The following is a 22310-nucleotide window of genomic DNA, read 5'->3' as shown; positions in this document are numbered from 1 at the left end:
TGGGTGGGGGAAGAAGAGACATAGATAAAAAAAAAATAAGCCATTTAGGTTTTGGAAGCAGTTCTCTGAGTACAACAGTAGTTGAAAATATCCTGCTGTTCCTCTAGGATTGCCCTGTGTTTCAAAGACATTAGTACTGGTTTACCTGCTTAGAATCATACCTTAGTATTATATGGGAGAAAAAGGAAATCCCTGAGAATTAAGTCATATCTGATTTTATAGAAGACTTGTGAGGTTCCTCATCCTAAGTCTGTAGTTAAGAAAATTAGGAATTAATATTGTTTTGTTTACTCTTAATACATTGACCTTTCAAGAGAGAATTTAGAGTCTTAAACACTTACCATCAGAATGTATACATGCTTCAGCCTACCTGACAAAGTCTACCCTGAAAACTCTTGGGATGTTAGCTATTGGTGACTAGAGAAAACTAGAAACTCAGTGCTGAGAAGAAGCATATCACCCTAATTTATCACTGTTGAGCTTAGAGAACTAGGGCTTAGATGATACATGTTTTTTCTTATATATTTTATTTATATTTTGTCTATATGCATTGCTTTGTCTTGGTGACTTAGTTCCTAGTATGACTAATAAATAAAATGTTGTTTCCTTTTTACATCTGAACATGCCCCCAATACTAATTTATTATTGAGAGTTTAATTTCTGCTATGCACATATTCATGAATGTATTTTCAACAATAGTTTGCTGATAACTGAACATATTCCTATATATCTTTCTTTATTGCAAAGAACATTTTTTAACAATTCGTATTAGGGCTATGAAAGGTCATGGTTAAATGAAAATTAGAAACTACTGCTACTGTTGTGATCTGAGTCCGTACATGACTTGAACTCAGGCTCTAAGCTCTCGCATGTTTTTTTCACTCGTAGCTGGTATGTTACGCAACTTGAGCTAGGGGCCCACTCTGGCTTTGTTGCTAGTTAATTGGAGATGGAGGGTCACAGATTTTTCTGCCTGGTTCCATTCTATCTGCTTCAGATTCAGTCTGCTGAGTAGCTAAGATTCCAGATGTAAGCCACCAATACCCCACAGGTATTATGGATTCTTTTAGCTATTAAAATGTTTTTTTTTTTCCCTGAGAATATATTGACTAATAGAATATGTATCAGTTTGTTTTTAATCTATTAATAATTGACTTTTTCTGATGTGTGTTAGGATGGTAATAGTGATCTTTCAGGTACTTAATGTAGTAAAAATCAGGAGTCCATTTGTGACTTTTGTATATGTCAGAGATCATTATTAATATAACACAAGTTCACAAAAAAAGCCATAAGATGGCATGATGTTTAATTCTTATTACATGCTTGGTTTAGAATGTCCATAAGAATTGGTTAAAAAAAATTTGTAAAATTGTTAAGATTATTTTGGTTTTAGTAGCTTTGAGAATGCTGGGTGATAATTTAGTTTTTATATTCATATTAAGTTACATAAATATGAAAGATCTTCAAATATAAAATATTAATTTTTAAAAAATAATTCCACTTGATTTTCAACTTTGAATATCCTGGTGTCATAGCTTTCTGTTCTGAGAGGGAACTTACAAAAACAAGAGTTTAATATTCAAACCAGTATCAAATATTTACCTGTTCTGGAATATTTCATATTTTCTGTCATATCTTTTTTTGAGAAAAATTATATTTTGGTAGAATTCACTTTAATACTCGCTTTATGATTCACACTGAAATTACTTGGTTTACAGTGTCAAAAATAGGAATTAGTTTCATATCTATTACCTTAACTTGGATATTCTGACCTTGTAATTATTTTGCATTTTACTATTGCCTTTCATTTTGTAATACTCTTGTTTTAAGTTTTGATTATTTTAGGAGTTTTACTTTACTAAAAATTAAAAGTATTTTTCAATAGTTTAATATTTGAGGATCGTCAAGCTATCGAGTATGTGACTTATGAAGAACAATTATTACGTTTTCATTTCTCTTCCTTTTGAACTTCTTGAGTATAAAGAATATTACTGGAGTAAGAGTCAATGAGAGTAAGTCCTAAATAGATGAAAAGCATTGCTTAATATCTTTTCCTAACCTTTTTCCTGTCCCTGAGCTTTGATATTGAGATTTTGGGAAGCTGCTCTGGCTAGAGATTTCTGCCAGTCAGTTCAAAGGAGGTTTATAGCAAACTCTGGTAGCAGGGAATAGCCCTGCTTTCTTGTTAGTTTTAAATTTTGCTTTGCTTTTGTCTGTCCTAGCTTTTTTTCTCTCTTCTTTTTTTTGGTGAAATTTATTGAGCTGATAAATATGTGGTACATGGAACGGGTTGCTGTTTTTGATTTCTGGAAAAGAATGAGCAAATTCAACATTGTATCTAATTCTTGTTGCTTTTAGGGTTGCATCATGTTCTCTAATTCTTTTTATTGTTCAGGAAGACCTTGAAAACTGTTACTTGTTTTCTGGGTTTTTAGTTGATATTTATAGTCAGTGACAGTAATGTCTATTCTTTTGGTTGTCTCCAGACTCTTAAGGTAGAGCCTGTAATCAGGAATTTAATATTTCTCAGTGACAGTTTAATTTATATTTGAAGAACTTGATATACTATTTTTTTTTCTGGCTTGGAGAAAAGTAGAAAGGATGTGGTTATTTCTCTTTGGAGTGATATCTAAAATGTTATTCTAGCCCCTCTTTAAGGGAATATAGCCCAGATTTAAAAAAAAATATTGATATTTGCTGAGTGCTGTGCTTAATGATTTCTATGGATTATTTCATCTTATCCTACAACAAATTTAGAGTGTTGATATTTATTGCCATTTCATGCATGAATAAATGCAAGCTCAACAGAGGCCTTGATCATACATGCAGTGTGTCCTGGAGAGAGGAAGTATGTGTGTGTTGGGGGGTGGGGAGTAGAGCAGAGAACTGGGCCAGGCTTGGAATTTTCTACATGGGCGTGTTGTACGTGGACTCAGAGATCTTGGCCAATTTCTTTGTCTTTTAGACTTTTATGGATTTTTAAAGATCTTCTATATCTTGTTTATACTTTGTTGCTCCCAGTTTTATCTGAGAACAGTTTCCCGAGAACGACTGATTTTGAGACTTTTTATACATCCTCACGCCAGGAAGGAAATGATCATGAGGCAGTTGTGAGTGTTGCAAGTGTAAATAATGTGGTTGAAGTCCTTGTGTCCAATAACCCCTTCCTCTGCCTGGTCTTGCCACATTCCTTTGGCATTTGTCTGTAGCAAGGGCAACAAAAGGTAAATTCTGTAATGCTTAATCATTTTCCTGCTTACAGATAGACTAACACCAAAATTTCCACTTGGGCAAGGACACTTTATATAACTATTACCTCCCTTCTAAAGATGGAGTGGGAAATGGACAGATAGATTTAAAATAACTTTAGTCTGGTGCTGGTGGCTCACTCTGTAATCCTAGCTATTCTGGAGGCTGATATCTGAGGATCACGGTTTGAAGCCAGCCTAGACAGGAAGTTCTGTGTGACTCTTACATCTCCAATCTCCAATTAACCAGCAAAAGTATGGAAGTGGACTTACGGCTCAAATAGTAGAGCATCAGCAAGAGCAATAGACCCTGAGTTCAAACAACAGTACCAACACACACACACACACACACACACACACACACACACACACACACACACACACACACACACACACACACACACACACACACACACACACACACACACACACACACACACACACACACACACACACACACAATTTAAAACAAAACAACTTAAAAGGATCTTCACCAGTCATTCACTATGGTCATTTGAATTCCCTAGTCATATATGGGAATTGTAGATTAAATGGAGAGAAGATCAATTAATATTAATGGTTTATTTTAACTAAACTCATTCTACATTTATAGTCCTGAGACTTATTGCTGGGGTGTTGAGATGTCTGTGATACTTTTACATTGAGAAATGCTCAACAAAGACACCCCGCCCCTCTCCATCCCCTTTCTTTGTTTCCTTCTATAAAAGTTAGGTACAGGGAAAAACCTTCCCTCTGGTCCAGTTAAGTACCCTAAGTACCTAACAATACTGCATCTGTTCTCCAGGTTGTAAATACTGCATTTCTGAATAAGGTGATGTTTACTAAAAAAGTAAACCTAATCTGCCCCTGAGGTTTTATCTTCTTAAGGGTGTATTTTTTTTGAATTTACACAACAGTTGTAAAGCAGAATCCACTGTGCTCTACAAAGCTTTTTTCCGATTACTACTCCCACTGCCTCCATCTTTTCCTTTATCCCCTTGTTTACTGATCTTCTGTTGCTCCTCCTTGCTATTGTAGGAGTTTTGGCCCTTGGTCTCTTTTCGGTTTCATAAACCAGACTTATTTTGTCTTTATTAATTTCATTTTTATTTCCTAAACTAGATTCTTCAGTAGACTTTTCCAGAACTCTGTTACAGTTTTCTCCTTTGACCAGTAACTTTTTGTTCTAGGATTACATCATTCTGTGTTCCCACATAGATCAGTTTTGCCTTTTGGCTCTTTCTTTTCCCCTTGAAACAGTCCAGAGGCCTTGTGTTCTGGTGAAAAGACTCCCAAGCTTTAGGACTCTTGAGTCTGGTGTTACCTGTGTTAGAACATTAGCTCAGCAAGTATTTACAAATGCTTGCTATGGGCCAGGCCCTGTGCAAATCCCTGACATAGACAGACAAGATCTGTTTCTTTCCTCAAAATGTTTTCATTCTCTCATCAGAGAAATGAAGCCATTTGAGTGGGCAACTCCGTGTCAGCAGGCTGTGTCTTTTGGTTCAGATAGTTTGTAGATTGTAGGGTTTGTAAATCAGTCATTTGCAAGTGTTGTCACTGAGCTGGCTCCTTCATGGGGAGGCCTCAGCCGTGTGAGAACTTCACTCACATAAGCCCTGAGTGTGATCATCAGAGCTGGGAGAATCCACATCTTAGATTTCTAGTCCAGCATTTTCCTGTCCAAGCTGACTTTCAGAATGTTTCTCATTCCAAATGTTTTGACTCAGGTGTGATTCCAGGTTTCACAGAAAAACCTGCAAGTAGTTCACCCATGTGGATAGTACTTGCCATAGAATTTTGCAGTTTAAATCACTGACTGTCCGTCAGCTACTGCTGGTATAATGAGGACTCGTTTGTGTTCCCTGGAACATAAAAGAAATATCTGATCTGACCCTATTTCTGTCCTCAAAGATTTGGAGAACTGAATTGAATTTATGAAAAAGTTAACTAAGATTTTGCTTTTCTTTCTGTTTTTCTTTGGTCTTGTACCCTGTAACTTCCATTAAAAATAACTTGAGCCAGGTGTGGTTTTGTACATCTGGGTCTCAGTGCTTGGAAGCCTGAAAAAGGAGGATTGTAAAGTTCCAGGCTAGCCTGGACTATGGTGAGGCAGTGTCTCAAAACAAAACAAAACCCAAACAGCAGCAGCAACAACAACAAAAACCTCAAAACCTTCATTCTGATTGGCTGAACATGGTGGTATGGCCCTACTTAGGAGATTGAGGCAGGAAGATGACTTGAGTCTAGGAGTATGAGGTCAGCCTGGGCAGCACAGATCTTGGGTCAAAAAAATCTCTATCTCTATCTATATATATTTATCTGTATATAGGTTTTCTTTTCTTTGTCTACTTCTATTAGACAAATATTTACATGTTTGCAAAGTAAATTTCAGCTACCCATGGGCATGCTTCCTATGGTGTGAGAATTAAGAATTAAGAAGACCAATCATCCAGTGTACTTTAGTGTGATCATTCCTGACCAGGCCAGTTTGCCCCCAACAGAATATTTCAATCAATGAAAAACAATCCTCCCTCTCTCCTTCCCTTTTTTCCTCCCTCTCTTCTTCTCTTTCTAGTGATAGTAGTTAGCTTTACAATTGGGAAAAATAAAGCTAGTGTTTTTGGAATATGTTCTCCAAACATAAAGTGGATTTTTTTTAGTCTCTTAATGTGTGAATTCTAAAACTTCACCCTGTTTGATTTTCCAAATGTATGTCTGACTGTAACACATCCATAGACAATGAAGCCAGATAATTGAGACTGGAAAAATAAATTTAGTTTTTTTTTTCCCTTTACTGTCTGTGAAATGAAGTGTATTTGATAGCGTTTTTATAAAAGGAACTGACTTGGCTGGTCTGCAAGCAGTAGCTATTATTTTTATTGCAGACCTTGGTCCCTATCTCATTGAATAATCTGTGTCAAAAATATGGACAAATTGTATACAAGAATGTGAAAAAAAGCTATGAAAGTGGTTGTCTGTAGGTTTTTCTTGTAAAGCTAACCTTTTTCATCCAAGGCAATAGTTATGTTTTCAGCACAGTGAAGAGTAGTCAGAGGATCTTGACTAGATATTTTATTGTTGCCCAAACAAGATAGTATGCAGAACTGGATGTGGGATGGGCAAGGGGTAGGAGGATGGTGTAGGAGGAGGGGCATCGGTCACAGGCTCCCACAGATGGTCGGGTGTGGTACTCTGATTTCCAGGAGCATGTGGTAGGCCCCATCAAGGATTAAACATTGGCATGTCTCAGCTTCGTGTTGTCTGGACTTTGTTACATTGTTAAAAAGTATGAAGGGCCCCAGATATCTTTATATATGCCATATTGATTAATATTTACTGTATTCAAAATTAAAATGGTTTGCATTAAAAGTATTAATTCATAACTAGTTGCTGGTGGCTCATGCCTGTAATCCTAACTATTTAGCAAGCTGAGATCTGAATAGCAAGGTTCCAAGCCAGCCCATACAGAAAAATTGTGAGCCTCTTACCTCCAGTTTGCCAGCAAAAATCCAGAAGTAGAGGCTCAAGTGGTAGATTGAGTGAAAAAGCCAAGTGAGAACATTGGGTCCTGTGTTCAAGCCCCAGCTTTGGCACATACGCAAAAACTGATTCATTAAAAATGCCCCAAATAAGCTGGGCTCTAGTGGCTCATGCCTGTAATCCTAGCTGCTCAGGCGATTGAGATCTGAGGATCAAGGTTCAAAGCCAGCCTGTGCAGAAAAGTCTGTGATACTCTTATCTCAAATTTACTACCAAAAAAGCTGTTTGTGGAGCTGTGGCTCAACGAGTAGAGTGATAACCTTCAGCACAAAAGCTCAGGGACCAGCTCCCAGAACCTGAGATCAAGCTCCGTGACTGGCATACATGCAAGAAAAATTAACCACAATAAATTCATTGATCATTCGTTTAATGCTCAATTTTTTTTTTTTTTTTTTTTTTTTTTTTGGGGGGTCCGATCGTGGGGCCTGAACTCTGGGCCTGGGCGCTGTCCCTCAGCTCTTCAGCTCAAGGCTAGCGCTCTTCCACTTGAGCCACAGCGCCACTTCCGGCATTTTTTTTTTTTTTTTGCTTATGTGGTGCTGGGGAATCGAACCCAGGGCCTCAGGCATGCAAGGCAAGCGCTCTACCACTGAGCCACCTTCCCAGCCCTTAATGCTCAATTTTTATCAGAATGATTCTACTTTAAATACCCAGGTGAGAAAAATGCTGTTGCTGGGCATTTTTTGTTAGTCTTGTTGCTGTCTGGCTTATTTGAAGGAAACTACACTCTCTTATCTGTTTCTGCATTTAATCTGTCATTTGGAATATTTCCTCAGAAGTTGAAAGATTGGCAGTGGAAAAAACAAATTACATCTTAGTAGTATTAAGAACATAACTTTGAGCTCATGGGCCCCTGAGAGATGTTCAGGAATCTTCTAGAGTGTTCCTAGACCACTCTTTGAGAACCCTTGGATGAATACATACATTTCTTGAGGACAGAGACCACTGCCTTTGTTTCCTTTCTTCTGATTCTTAGGGCCTGCTACAGTATTCTGTAGGTTGACTCCTTCAGCGTGTTTACTTGTTCAACTTTCCACCATAAAGTCCCAGGGAAAGGAAGTGTCTGGCAGCAACTTCCTTTTCAGGATGACTTCCTCCCATTCGTCATGTTGCAAGAATCCCTCTAAAGCCTTTGACTCAGCTGCCACCAAGGTGCTATTGGACTCTTTTCACTGGGCCTCATGACATTGTAGTCTGGTTACAAATCAAGATAAGTAGTTCAGGAAAAGAATTTTCTCTTTTCACTCCAGTGAATTCTAGGAAGTCTTGGAGGTTACTGGGAGAAAGCAGTTAGAATTGTTTCCTGGAAACGGAGTTAGAAAATATTCAGAAGTTTTTGGGGGCTTAGCTGGCAAGTAGGAGCTACTCTGCTCCCCAGAAAGTGCCAGGTGTTTTCCAATTTTCATTTTTTTCATGAAGGCAGTGGCAGGTGCCTGGAGAGGGAGTGGGAAGCAATGGTTCTCTCTCCAGAGTCTAGCATTTTGACCTCCCAAGGTGAATTTAATATTCTCCAAATTGATGGCTAAAACCTACAAACTTGAGCAGAAAATAGGCATACTGACTTTTGAAAAAAATGCAGGTAAAACAATATCAAAAGGTATCTTAAACATTACATGGCAAACGGGGCATGATGGCTCACACGTGTAAGCCTAGCTGAGATTTGAGGATCCTGGCTTGAATCCTGCCAAGCAGGAAAGTGTGTGAGACAATGATCTCTAGTTAACCATCAAAAAGCAGGAGTTTGCTTCCTGCTTGAGCTGTGGCTCAAGTGTTAGAGCATTAGCCTTAAGCAAAAAAGATCAGGGACATTGGCCAGGTCCTGAGTTCAATCTCCCACACTGGCGCAAAAAAAAATAAAAATTACATGGCAAATACTGTCTAAAGCAAAATACATGTTCAACTGGTAAGGTTTACATTGGAACCAATCTTCCAGCTACATCAAGGAAAGATCTTCATGAGTAGTAACATAAAATTGTTACTTCTGCATTTGATTTGCATGTGAATGAAAATGAAAACATTAAAAATTAACATGATCTGCCTTCTCTGAATGAGCAACTGTGGTGTTTTCTAACTGCTTGCCTCTTGGGTGTATGTAATCATGGTACATTCTTACTAATAGTCTGTGAACTTTTCTCTCTGTCCTTTTCTTCCCGGCTGTAAATTGCTGCCATTAGCGCTTCAGCATGGAAGGGATCTCACATGTCATTCAGAATGGCCTTCGCCACACCTTTGGAAATTCAGGTGGAGACAAACAGGTGCTCTGTTCTCCTTTTTTCCCTCATTCTCTGCCTCTCCATAGTCTGTGCAAGTGAAGATCCTTAAAACTGACACTTCTACTAATTTGCTAAGAACATGGCTTAAAAGAGAAAAATGAAAGTTCAATGTCTTGATAACAGAATTTCCTTTTCCAAATCAGACAATAGACTAAACAGGTTCTTAAGACATGTTATTTCTCATGCTTGCTTTTAATATAAACAAATATTAATGTATTGACATCGCAAATTGCATGTGTACAAAGATCTGATTGTGAAAATAACTGTATTGGTATAATGCTACTCTAATCCTACAAATCTAAGAAATAAGGTCTCGTTTTAGGGAAGAGAGAGCCAAATGTTAGTATCTTTGAGACTAGATTTTAGGTTAAAGTACACAGATTCTATCTTACCTCCTTTAATTGAAATTCATGTGGTTTTTAAGATGTAGTATATTATCAGCCAACTTTGTGTCTGACCTCACTGATACAAAATTGTATGTTGTATGACTACGCAGTCCAATGTAACAATTTGGTTTTTATTTACATTTTTGTGTAATGATTTAAAGGACAATCAGACATGTGAACACATCTCCATTAATGGATGTACTTAAAATTACCTTTCACTATTTGAAAATTCTATTTCAAAAAAGATTTTAAAAATTAGATTTCTTTTTGGGTTGAGGGCTAATTTAGGTCCTAAATAAAGATTAACGATGTGTTTTAATGTGTAGGTAGTTTATCAAAAGAGTCATACCTAGAGTGCTTATGGAAGGTTTTTGTGTTACTCAGGGAGATACTGGTTGCTCCATAGAGCAGGTTGCTCCATAGCTCACAAGGAGGCTCCGTAAGAAGAATTTTAATTTTAGTTTTTTTTTTTTTTTTTTGCCGATTGTGGGGCCTGAACTTGGCCTGGGTTGTGTCCCTCAGCTCTTCAGCTCAAGGCTAGTGCTCTACCACTTAGGCCACAGCAACACTTCTGGCTTTTTCTGCTTATGTGGTGCTGAGGAATCAAACCCAGGGCCTCATGCATGCAAGGCAATCACTCTATCACTGAGCTACCTTCCCAGCCTCTAATTTTAGTTTTTATTCTGTATTGGTCACCTCTCAATTCAAGGTGGACAAATGACTTCCAAACTGACTTCCACATGGGAGTTTGGCAGGAAGGCGGGAAAGCCCACGGTTCCTTACGTTTCTCTGTTCTGCTTGCTACGTGTGCTGTGGGCCAAGGACCAGGCAGCATGTTTCTAACTCCCCTTGGTGTTCATTATAAAGAAACATATTTGGTTATACCAATGAGCCTTTCCTTGAAGAAGTCTTTTAGAAAGATGATGGGACATCAAGCTACACCGCTTCTATTTTTCTGGATCTGTAAGTCCAGTTATTATCAAGCATCTTGCTTTATCCTTTTTCTTTTGTTTTCCAGTTATGATTTGGATAGGATCATTCAGTAAGCATTAGGAATAGAGCTGAAACTGAGGTCCTGGCACTATTGAGCAGGACTCAGAGATTCACAGTAAACTACTAGCTTTCTCTATAGTTTCTGGTGGAGTAGTCAGAATAGGAGAAATTGGACCATTATTTTCTGATCATGCTTTCAGGGGACAGAGTTTCAGGACTTAACTCGAGAACCTTTACAGGTAGTGAACTAGGCAAATTGTCTCAAGTTAAAACAAAAAAAAATATTGTTCATCTTCCTCTTAGTCTGTTCTCTCCTTTCACTTTTCTCATTTCATTTAGTATCTAAAAACATTTATAACTGCTTATATCATAATGTACAGTAACAACATATGCTTCTGAAATTCTAGAAGGAGTTGTCATTACTCATGTTGACAGTTATGCTCAAATAGGCTAAGAATGGCCTGATAACAGGATTATTTGGATGTTGGAGATTGTTTCTTTCTCAGTTGCTAAGCTATGTTGTTAGATTAATTACTGCTTTAAAAATATGTTGAAAAATATGCAAGGATATATTAGATGAGACTTTACTTTCAAAATGAACACCTTGTACACATCACCCTGACACCTTATTTGTGAAAGTTTCAACAACTGAAATGCAAACCAATGGTTATTTATGTTGGCACACAGCTGGTATACAACAGAAAAATGAGCTTTAGCCAGAAGAGTAAGATGCTCATATTCTAACCATACTCATGTTTTCACTACCAAAGTAGGCATGTTTCATGGTATAAAATATTAGTAACTATATCACACTTTTTGTTTCTTGCAGGCAATTAAGTTCCTATTTAATTTTTTTTTTGTTTTTTAATTTGGCAGTATTTGACCACAGTCATTCCTTACGAGAAAAAAAATGGACCACCATCTGTTGAAGATCTTCAGATCTTAACAAAAAGTGAGCAACGACAACACCTGTTACCTGATGTACTTTAGCTGGCTCTAAATGCCTGTTTGGTTTCTTGATTTTGTGTTGCTGTTATAGGATGGTAAATGATGGACATCATCCTTTCTTCTGATCCCAGTGAGGCCCCAAATGGCTATAACATCAAATATGCACTAATTCTAGTGTTGACTTGTAATTTCTCCTCTTCTCTTACTTTTTGAAATATTTATGAGCTACATTTTTGGAAAAAACCATAACTGGACTCATTTGTCAATTTTATTCTTTTGTCAATGAATAAAATGCTTGTAGACTGTATGTAAGTATGACTGTTAGTAACTGAATAGAAGAGATTTATGGCAAACACTCTGCCTTCTTCTGAATGGGGAACTCAAGGTAGTCGGTATAAGTAGAACATAAATTGATAGTGATGTCTTAAGAGCTTGCATTCACCCAGAAAGTATTTGTTAAAGGTCCACTTTATCCCTGAGCACTTAGGATGTTTTAATAAATGAAGCAAAGAAATCCACCTTTGAGAAACTTTCATTTTAAAATAATGTGTGCGGCTTAAATGTACATTCTGTTGAGTATATCTTAGGATAGCCAAAACATGAGGCTAGGATTTTGGTTTTATCCTTATTATTTTCAGAGATGTCCTTGAAGTCACGTAGCCTCTCTTGGTCATATTGGCAAACTATGTTAAAATATATCTCACAGTAAATAAATTATGTTTGATTTGGGGTAAGTCATAGTCATGTTTTTCTTTTAAAATAAAAGGATTGAATTTGCTAACTATTTAGATTTCTTCTAGAATTTTATGATAGTAGATTATTATGAACACGTATCACATGAATGGATATTTATGATGATTTTGAAGTTTTGGGTGTGGAGAAATGGCTAGGGAGAGAATAAGAGTAGAAACAAGGTCTGTATTTTGTTTATTGCACATGTACTGCCTGACCACTGATCTGAAGTTTTTATTCTTTCCTGTGGTGAATAATCCATAAACCATTTTTATATTTACGTGTGGATTAATAAATCTTAAGACCACAGGTCTTGTGATAATGAATCCATAACTGACTGGGAGGTCAGCCATCTAATTTTGGAGAAGAGCTTGCAAATTTATGAATCTCCAGGATCACCCAGGAATGACAGGGCTGGGTCACTTCAGACCCAGGCAGTTCTAGCTTATGGAGTGTGATTTTTACATACAATTCCAAAACATGCTTGAAAGCAGAAGCACTGAACCTAACAGTCTCTAAAAAGAAAGGGATATAAATATTGCTCAGAAGCTCTAGCTTCTCAAAGACCAATCAGTCATTGCAATTCCATCCTGGGAATGTTTGTAGGCTGATTCTAACAGTCATAGATTGATGCAGTGGAGAACCTTTGCACATGTTTGGATGGGTGAAAGTCCAAGTTAAAACAGTTATAATGACAATATTGTTGTGAAGACAACAGATGGAAGAAAGAACTTCCTTGTGAAGGTGAAAAAACAACAACAACAAAGGTTATATTGTAAAAAATTTGGGGCCGATCTGAAGCCTTTGCTGCAGCTATGTAAGATGTTGCCAAAAGAAAGCCTGTTTATGGATGTGCAGCCTTGTTAATAAAAGTTACAAGAATGGAAGTACAATAATAATAATAGTAAGGAAAATTACCATGTTCATCAAGGTTAGTATTAGGATGCTCTGGAGGAAATCTGAATTGACAATCATAGTTTTAGTTCAAATTTGTGAATTTCTCTCTATCAACACACAGTCTCAAAAACATTTTACTCTTTGTAGATGGCTATTTGTTTTTGTTTTTACTGTGAAATACAAGATTGTCAGCCTGGTATAGGGGGGCACAGTGTAGCTTGGTTGTTGCTTGGCCAACATGGACAAGGCATGGGTTTGATCACCAAATACACAGAAAGGGAAGGGAGGGAGAGAGGAAGAGAAGAGAGAGAGAGGGAAGAGAAGAAAAAGGAGAGGAGACAGAGAGAGAGTGAGAGAGAGAGGAGAGAGAGGAGAGAAAAGAGGCGTAGAGAAGGGAAGGAGGGGAGAGAGAAAGGCTACTTGGGTGAAGTAGATAGCATGACAGAGGCTGGGTGCCACTCATGGAAATCCCTTCTTCATTTAGTCTTTTCTTAAAGATTTCCAAGTCTGGCAGATGTGCTCCTTGGAGTGTATACCTACCTCTCTGTTTATCCAGGGGTTTCTCCCATTTGTAAGATTGACAGCACCGAGATCCTCCAAATCCAGAGTTCATCAAAGTCCACATGACCGTAACTCACCTCACAGTACTTATTGTGGCAAGGCAGAGGTGCCATGAAAAGAGCTCACTTCCTCCTTCCTGTCTCCAGCGCTTAGGAATGACCTCGAAATAACTCTAAGGACTCATTCAACTGAACTTGAGCCTAATTTAGTGTATTTTCTTACCTAGGAAATAATCCTTAATATGTATGAATCAGTTGTTATATCATTAATACTGCATTATTTGAATTAAATATTACTTTTCATCTACACTTTAAATTGCTGCCTTTTGTCTTTTTCTCCTTACTTTAGTTCTTCGTGCTATGAAGGAGGACAGTGAAAAAGTTCCAAGCTTACTGACTGACTACATACTGAAAGGTGAGTTTTAGAATGGTATGTGTGCAGTGGATGGGAAGCTTTGATTAGTCAGTAAATACATCATCTTGCTAACAAATTAAGAAGTACCTTATGAATGCACAGTTTTATTAATCTTAAGGAACAGAATGAAGATAGATAAGTGACTCACATATGCTACCAACATGTGGCTGTATAAGATTGAGCTTTCATTGGAGATCCTGGGCTGGAAATAATGTCCACGTCTGAGTTCTGTACGCTGAGCGAGGCAGTAGAGAACTGATAGGCCATTGCTGTAGCTACCTGTGCACCGAGTGTGGACAGAGGGGAGGCTTGAGAAGGGCAAGCTGTGATCTTGGAAAGTAGGAAAAGAAGGGCAGTGAGGATGGATGGACAAAACAGTCAAAGCAGTTAACTGTACCAAGATGAATACAAATTGGGTTGTGTAGTGGGCAAAGGGAAGGGGAAAATCAAAAGAATGACTTTTGCCAACTGGGGATAGTGAAAAATGAGCCATATATCTGAGGAGCAGCATCAAGTTCACACTGGATGGGAGTATGAATAAAAAGAGCTAAAATTTGGAATGGGAAAGTGAGGACTGAAGAACTGAACTTAGTTTTCGACAAAATTAATACCAGTGAACATGAAAAACATCAATTATCCATGGAGAGGATTTTGAAGCATTACAGAAATGCCTGAACTAGGATTCCTGTGGCTTTCTAAATTTCAGGGGGGGTGCTTTTTGTCAACCATATTCTTCATAAAAAGGGAAGAGGCTGAAAGTGAATCAAAGTTACTTACTGTGGATATAAAAGCAGGAGCCAGCCATTAGTGAGGAGTTTACACGGGTAGAAAAAAAAACGAATTAATGCCAGTTTTGAATGCACTGTTTTCTTGATAGATGACCTTTTTCTCCCTGTTAAATTATGAAGTATTTTTTAATACCTGACATTTTTGTTTGCTCTTATGTTGTGCTAGCATTGATATGAGAAAGCTGGATTGTTCTAGGTTTGTTCTTCTAGATGTTGAACAGGAATGAGACAAACATAAAGAACCATGTCTTTTTTAATTTTTGTTTTTGAATTTTAGAATGGGTCCCTAGGGTAGTGCCAGAGATAAGCTATGTCAATATTTGTCTTCGTGGAGGTTTGTTATGACCCCCGGAGCAGAGTGCTCTGAGGAAAGTGAATTTTAATCCTTGACTCAGAAATTGTAATTGTGAGCCTCTCCCACATGCCTTAGTGAAGAGCACCCATCTAGTTGGACTCCTGGTGCTCCAGCCACTGGCTCCCATCTGTAAGCCCAGTTCTGTTCAGACTGTTCCTGCTTCTGATATGCTGTTTGCACGCATGCATTGTGCTTTTGTCTCTGCTTTTGGGTGGAAAAGAAGCTGCGACTCAGACTCCAGTGGTGTGATTCTGCCCTTGTGAAAATGAAGAGGTTGGGGGGGAGGGGAGGGAGGGCTGGAGGTGGGGGTGGGGAGAGGAGAGTCCTGACGGGGAGGAGTTTCAAATGCTCTTTTCCGCCCATCCTGTGAACATTCACAGCCTGTCAACTCTCCCTCTTCCTTGGCACCAGTAATAAAGAGTCTGGGAGGAGGTTACTGGTCAGAGGGAGATGCTCCTTCCCCTTGTCTGGATCCTTCCCCCTGTCTGGCTCGTCTTGTCATTGTTTTAACACAGATGAGCTTGATCTGGCTGCTGCCTTGGTTCTAATGCAAAGGAAGGTCAGAAGTGAAAGAAGGTGAAAGATAGGCCAGGTGCTGTGTGACCAGTGCCTCTTTTCCCCACACCTGCTTCTCTGTCCCACTGTGGCCTGTTGCCACCCTCCATTTAGCTACAGTACCAAAGGCCAGGCCTGGCTACTGCTAGGAAGGGATCCTAGAGAGGGATGAAAATGTGTGCAGACTTCACCGGGGGCTGTGCTGCTAAACGCATCATGGTGTAGGGTGTTATAGGCTTGCCTCTCTGTTACCCTAAAGAGGCATGGACTTTTGGTGTCTCATTTCTGGGAAATTCTAGTTAATGTGTCTTAAATCCTAGTTATTATATCTTCTTAAAACCTTTATAAACATTTTTTTTTGCTATTGTAGATCCTTGCATCCATGTTCAGTTCTTGTCTCATAATTTATATACATTTAAGGTGTATATAAGATGTGCAGACTTCATTTGATGTAAATTAATGTGGCTTCTGGGTAGATCCTAAAACCTGTGAACATGTTTTTGCTATTGTAGATCCTTGTGTTAACACTGGGTTCTCATCACGTCATTTATATACATGTAAGGTGTATATAAAATGTGTATATGTCATTTGGTGTACATCTATGCAGAGAACACATTTCTACCTCAAAGGTTTCTTCTTTTTCTTCTAGTTCTGTGTCCAACATAGAGCCATGTGGCTGCAGGAGCAGCTTTACTTTTTATGAACTGCGAGCTCAATTTCTTACAGCACTATTTGGAAGACTTGCTACATAATCTTCCTGCTATTGGAAACCCAACACACTTGGACTTGGGTTTGGGATTCAGTATTAACAGATGAAGACTTCACTAATTCTTTATATAGAATCAAGAGTACTATGGCACGCTTTTGAATTCTAGAGATGGATTTTGGTAAACTCACTCTAACAAACTCTTCTCTACATTGTTACAGTAGGATAATATTAATTGTGCACAGTTACATTTTTTGTTAACTGACAATGTACTCCATTTGAGCTTTTATGGTTTTCTATATCTAACCTGCACTGAAGAGCTAAAGCACTGGGAGGTTTTAGACTACAGCTATCCTCCAGTGATGGCAGGAAGCAATGTGCATTTTTATGAGAATTGTCAGTATACATATTGCCTACCAGTGTTGTCCAGAGACTGAAACGTAACAACTCGGGCTTTTTTGAAGCGGTAATGCCCCCCAACATGCATCACTTTGGCTCTGATTAATGTGGAGACTCTTGAGGCCTGGTGTTGTGGGCTGCTGCTTGTTTCATGTTCGTATTCTTAAGTCATTTTGGTTGCCACTTTAGAATCTTGTTACCTTTTGATGTGTAAATGTCTGTTCCCTGGTCTGTGAGGGTGTGGGCCTTGAAAGGACTTGGTGTCCTTTAAGGTGTGAAGAAACTGCTGTTGATAACTGGTGTTAATTCATGCCCCTGTGCTTTCCTAGAGCGTAATCCTACAAAACAGCAATTCATGGATGCTACACTCAATCATGAACATTTTTGCCAGATTCAATCAAGTTGATGACATTTAATAAATGTAAAAATAATATATACTGAAGAACCTTGGGTTTTTGTTGCGTTTCATTTTCCCCTTGCAGAGCTAGGTTTTTACTTTTTTCTGTACAGTCTACCACTACAGTGTGGGAACTGGTGAAGCGCTGATTAGCAACCTCGGGATGTTAAAGGGAGAGGAAGACTTCTAGGTCATACCAAACCACTGTGTAATGGTAGCTCCTCCTCAGTTTAGTGGGGCTGAGTCCAGAGCTGTGGCAGCCCCCTCTCCAATGTGAGTGTAGTCTTCATGGGCCCTGCCATTAGTGGCTTTTATGTTTCTACTTTAGCATCTTGTGAGTGTACTACCCATTCTCCTTCCTCTGCTTAATAAGATACAGCAGGTCTGTATGCAATTAGGTATCAGCCTGGCATGTCAGCTGTTCTCCAGGGGTATGTAGAACTTCAGATTATTATTTTGTTACTGTTTTCTTTGGTAGTTAGATATGGAACTTGCTACTTCCCCTCAAGCTGATGTTGTATACTGATGTAATGCTAACTTAATTTGATCTGAATTTATAAAATGGATGCCTTAAAATACTAAAGAAATGTAGCTTTAAAGGAGATATAGTATAATGTTCTGGGGCAACTGATTGTTCTGTTTATAGCTCATTCTGGCTGATGCTTCTAAATCATATGAAAGTTGTAATGACTTTTCCCTATCAGTTCTCAGTCTTATTTTAATTAATTCTGTAATTTTGTTTGGTTCTTTCTCAGTAAGCTATTGGGGGGTTTCTCAGCATATTCCTCCTTGTGCCTCATGAAGTAGTTTTGATAAAGGGCGAAAATCCCTAAAATGGAAATCCAAGTTGTGGAGCATCAGCTTGATGGTACAAGTAGAAAATTGCATACCTGGACCTTATGTGATAGAGAAAGCAGGTACACCAACCAAATTGTATACATTATCATCAGACTATATATGTATAATGTATATTTGGGTCTGGTCTCAATTCATTATGTACAGGCAAATAGTTCCAAACTATAAGAAATTCAATGTCTGAAACACTTCTGATCCCAAGTATTTTGGGTAAGGGATGGTGGTCAGCCTGTGTTAGTGATGAACACATTTCTGATAGGTAGGTAGGTTTCAGGTCTTCCTGAGAACAGTACCCTGTACAGTGTAATTGGGCACTTTTGCCCGGATTCCTTGGAGAAGGGCCACCTGGGACTTTTCTGTCTTGCCAGAGGTTCATTGACCTTCAAAGGACTGCTCATCTTCCTGATCCCAAATAAGAAGTCTTTTCCAAAGTGTGTGATTTTTTTAAACTCAGGGTGTTTATTTGCTGCCAAGAACCAAGTTGCAAACCACCCCTTACAGCTTTCCTTTTTAAAGAAAACAAAAGCAAACTAGAACTATGGTGCACTCCAAGTGCCATATATCTATTTTATTCTTCAGGAAATTATATTTGTTTTTCTTTTACAAGAGCACAACAGGAACCAAAGTAAAAGAGTAATAGATACAGCACTCAGGATAAATCATATCTTTAAAATAATAATAAAAAATTTACACCTTGTCCTATATCCTGTTAGTATTTTCATATGGCCGTGATTGTAAAAACAAAAAGCAAGCATTTACAATTTTTTTTGATAAAGACTTTTTTATGCCAGGAATGGATTAATTGTCAACAAAATTTTATACTAACCAGGCTGATGTAAATCTATTTTGGTAACATCGTATCATTAACAAATTTATTTTGGAAATAGATAAAAAATATTGCCCCTTGATAATAAATCTTTTTTTTTTCTTTGATGCAAACAGCTAGAACACCTTTTTCTTTTTTCTTTTTGATATTCTAAGACAAAAAATGGTTAATCTTCAGATTAATAAATTAGGTCATTATAATAATAAATTAATTTTTTTTAAAGTTCAGCAACCTCTGTCCAAGTATTTACAACAATACTTGAAAGTTCCTTTACAAAACAGAACACATTTTCTTTTCACATTAAGCATACTGGGTATCTGTGTCTTTCACAACAAGCATTTTTAAAAGAAAAAAAAAATCAATGCACAAATGGGTCATTAGTATAAAAGTGCTAAGAGCTGTTTGAAAAGTTAACACTATAGTATACAGTCAGTTATCTGAGGCAAACTACAACAAACTTCCAGCTTATTGTGGACAATATTCCAGTAGTTGTTTCAAACAGTTGTTTGAAAAAAATCCAGGAGCTGATTAGTGATGCAGATAAAAATTGCCATCAATGTTTCTGGCCAGTAAGCAAATTGAAAACCAACTGAAAGCAAATCCAAATAAGGAAGATTTTAATTAAGGAATATCCTCTCCATAGCAGGTGTGATGCTGGCTGCTTGAGATAGATACACACATACACACACACACACACACACACACCCTTGCACAAACATTTTTCTTTCCAATTAAACTGCAGGTAGAATGAGATTCTATGTTATTCAAAAAATCTGTTAAGTGATCAAAAGCACTGATATGGAATGCCTGTTTATCTGCCTTTGTTCTTGTTAAAATCTCATAAAAATACATTCAACAGGAAAACATAAATTGTATGTGTATAAATATATATGTATATATATTATATACACATGCACACAAATACTTTTGTTCTTTGAAGCATAAGATAGTTACATAAATATTCCTATAATTGCTAAAGTTTAAAGAGGCATAATTTTTTTTGAGCTTCAACAAAGGTGCTTGAATAATATACAATTAAAATGAAGTAGTTTCTATTTTGTAGAATCAGTATATAATAAGGAAAAAAGAAATCCCCAGTCTTTTTTTTAAAAACCTAGAGCTTCAACACAAAACTATGAACAACCAACAACATAACAGAACAAAGCAACGAGAAACAATGAATACAGCCCTGGAAATGCCTGGTGTCCTCCCTTCTCCCTTCTTCCTGCCACTTTGTAAGAAAAACTCCAGTGCTCACATCAAGAAATGGCTTAGCTCTTGTTCATTTGCTGTCTCTGCTAGGAACTGGCTGATTGGCTTGGAAGAAAACAAAAAGCAGCAAAAATTATACTTGTATAGATTCTTAATAACCCGCTTTAGAGAAATGTGGCTATCGCATTTCCCTGGCTTCCTCACTGCCTGTGCAGTTGTGACTGTATAGAAAAACTGTGGCTTTAGACCTGGGATGGCTATCAAAGTTCTGGTGGTTCTAAGGTGGTTTACAGCAGCTGGATCACAAGGCCTTTTTTTTTTTTGTTTCCTGCTCATTCAGGCCCGAGATTTGCAGCAACCAGTGCAGTCTTCAGAGCAACAGGAAAAAAAAAAAAATTATCCTCTGGGCCATGAACTGCTTTTATTTGACTGGATTTCTCCCCGAGCCAAGCTGACCAATTTTTCTTCCCAACACCACCCTCCCACCCATTTTCCCAACCAAACTCACTGTTCCCACCCCCGAATATCTCTACAGCTATTTTACAAGCAAGTAATACCTTAACAACTTTGGTTCTAAGAAAACACTTGGTCAGTTATCTTGAGGAACATTTGGGAATGCTTGTTCTGCACATTGCTGTAGACAGAGCCCATCCCAGTAAGTTCTTAGCGCTGCAGATCAAGTCACAATCCAATACAAATCCACTAAGCAAGTGCACAAATTCTAGTTTACGTTTAAGAGCAGATTTTGTTGTTTTCTGTCTTTTAAAGCCTCATCCCTGCTGCCTGTCTTCACACTGTTTGGTAGAAATTGTCTGCCTGTAGATGGTTCTGTTTTTGCATGCTGTAGAAGCCACTGAATCTCGCATCTGGTTCAGCAATTCTTAGCATTCTCTGGGAACCGTCCACCTGAACTCGGGTTCCCTTCTTGCAGTCCACAGATACCAGCTGATTATTCAAGGAAGAAGGCTATTTAGTGAGAGGAGGAAGAAAGGACAATGAATTAGATGCCTTACATAACCCAAATAAACAAATATCTAGGAGCTAATTCAGGCAAGGCAATAGCATCCCAATGTGTTGATGGTCAGAATATAGACTAGACTACCATACTAGACTTGAATCTGGTCTTGCTTAGCACTGTTTGCTTGACCCAGCCAGGTGCCCAGTACACAAGCTGTGTCCCATGCATATTTGCCAACAGAAAGTCAGAGGCAAGCTAACCATGGTGACAAGAAATTTATACAGCAAGGTGAACTAGTTCAGTAGTTATTTGGAATAGTTAGTCTGCAAGGTTGCATAAAGGAGTGGAGTTGAATTATAACTTATTTCCCTTAATTTATTTTTCTGATTTAAATAGCTAGATTAAGCTCTTTTATTAAAAAAAAATACATCCCCCCCACCCTGGAGTCTGCCTTTACTTTGTCTGGTGCTGCCCCAGCTTCTTCATCCTGAGCTACTTCTCCCCTTCATGCTTGCCTTGGACACATCCATCTGCCCTCTGCACTTCTGTATATCCTTATCTTTCAGTGTTCTTGTTGCTTTCTCTTAAGAATGATCTCTCCCCTTTCATGATTTCTCTCCAGATTCTAAGGTGAGTGAGAAATAGGAGGTATCACTGTTGAACAACTCCTAATGCAGAGGTATTTGTTCATTTGAAAGTACATCCAGAAGTTGGTCTATGAGGTCAGAACTCATTAACTAGTGGATGATGGATAATTGACCCAATCTACCCAATCTAGGCAAGTACTGTGTATTTGGTTCCTAAGACTGATCTATGTTTAAGGCTATGAATAGCAAAGTAAAGTAGCAAAGTATAAATTGGCAACTATAAAAGGTATTAAGGAAGTTTTGGAAATGTAAGGGGGTAAAACTTTCCTAGTTCCATCATTCCATCATTCTGGAGACATTCCCAGAACTGTACCTTAGTTGGTGTTCGATACCAGCACAGCAGTGGTACCCACTGTTTCTTCTGATTGATGAACAGGAGTGCTATTATGATGGAGAGGCATATTATTATGGGCACCACAACGGAGACAATGGAGTCCAGTGAAGAATCCTTGCCTGGGTGCAGCCTGTTATCTCTGTAATCTACCTGGAGATGACCCATATCTAGGAGAAGGAAAAAAAAAATAACTTAAACCAGAATTTCAAAGCATTATTTTAATTGCATGGCAAATAGAGATCAGTACCTTGGTTTATGCTTAGTTCTTTGGCCTAAAAACATG

General features: G+C 38.0%; 2 protein-coding genes across 6 annotated transcripts in view; one reads left to right on the top strand and one right to left on the bottom strand.

The window, feature by feature from the left end:
• Fez2 (fasciculation and elongation protein zeta 2) overlaps nt 1–17229 on the top strand; it is a 37461-nt gene extending 20232 nt beyond the window's left edge. Inside the window, exons 6-9 of one of the 2 annotated variants that reach the window (XM_070025361.1) lie at nt 8966–9046; nt 11320–11395; nt 13930–13995; nt 16343–17229. In XM_070025361.1, coding sequence (XP_069881462.1) covers nt 8966–9046; nt 11320–11395; nt 13930–13995; nt 16343–16359 — 240 coding nt within the window. In that variant the 3' untranslated portion in view covers nt 16360–17229. The remainder of the gene's footprint in view (nt 1–8965; nt 9047–11319; nt 11396–13929; nt 13996–16342) is intronic. The other variant, XM_070025362.1, reaches the window with a different exon arrangement.
• Nucleotides 17230–18587: 1358 nt separating this feature from the next.
• Nucleotides 18588–22310, bottom strand: part of Crim1 (cysteine rich transmembrane BMP regulator 1) — a 182602-nt gene continuing 178879 nt past the window's right edge. For all 4 annotated transcript variants that reach the window (XM_070025357.1, XM_070025359.1, XM_070025358.1 and 1 more), the window contains 2 exons: nt 22007–22194; nt 18588–21054 (listed from right to left, as the gene is read on the bottom strand). In XM_070025357.1, coding sequence (XP_069881458.1) covers nt 20878–21054; nt 22007–22194 — 365 coding nt within the window. In that variant the 3' untranslated portion in view covers nt 18588–20877. The remainder of the gene's footprint in view (nt 21055–22006; nt 22195–22310) is intronic.

Source organism: Dipodomys merriami, unplaced genomic scaffold (genome assembly GCF_024711535.1).
Source record: "Dipodomys merriami isolate MVZ:Mamm:240054 unplaced genomic scaffold, mDipMer1.0.p SCAF_17, whole genome shotgun sequence".
Lineage (NCBI taxonomy): Eukaryota > Metazoa > Chordata > Mammalia > Rodentia > Heteromyidae > Dipodomys > Dipodomys merriami.
This window is presented reverse-complemented; position numbering and strand designations above follow the sequence as displayed.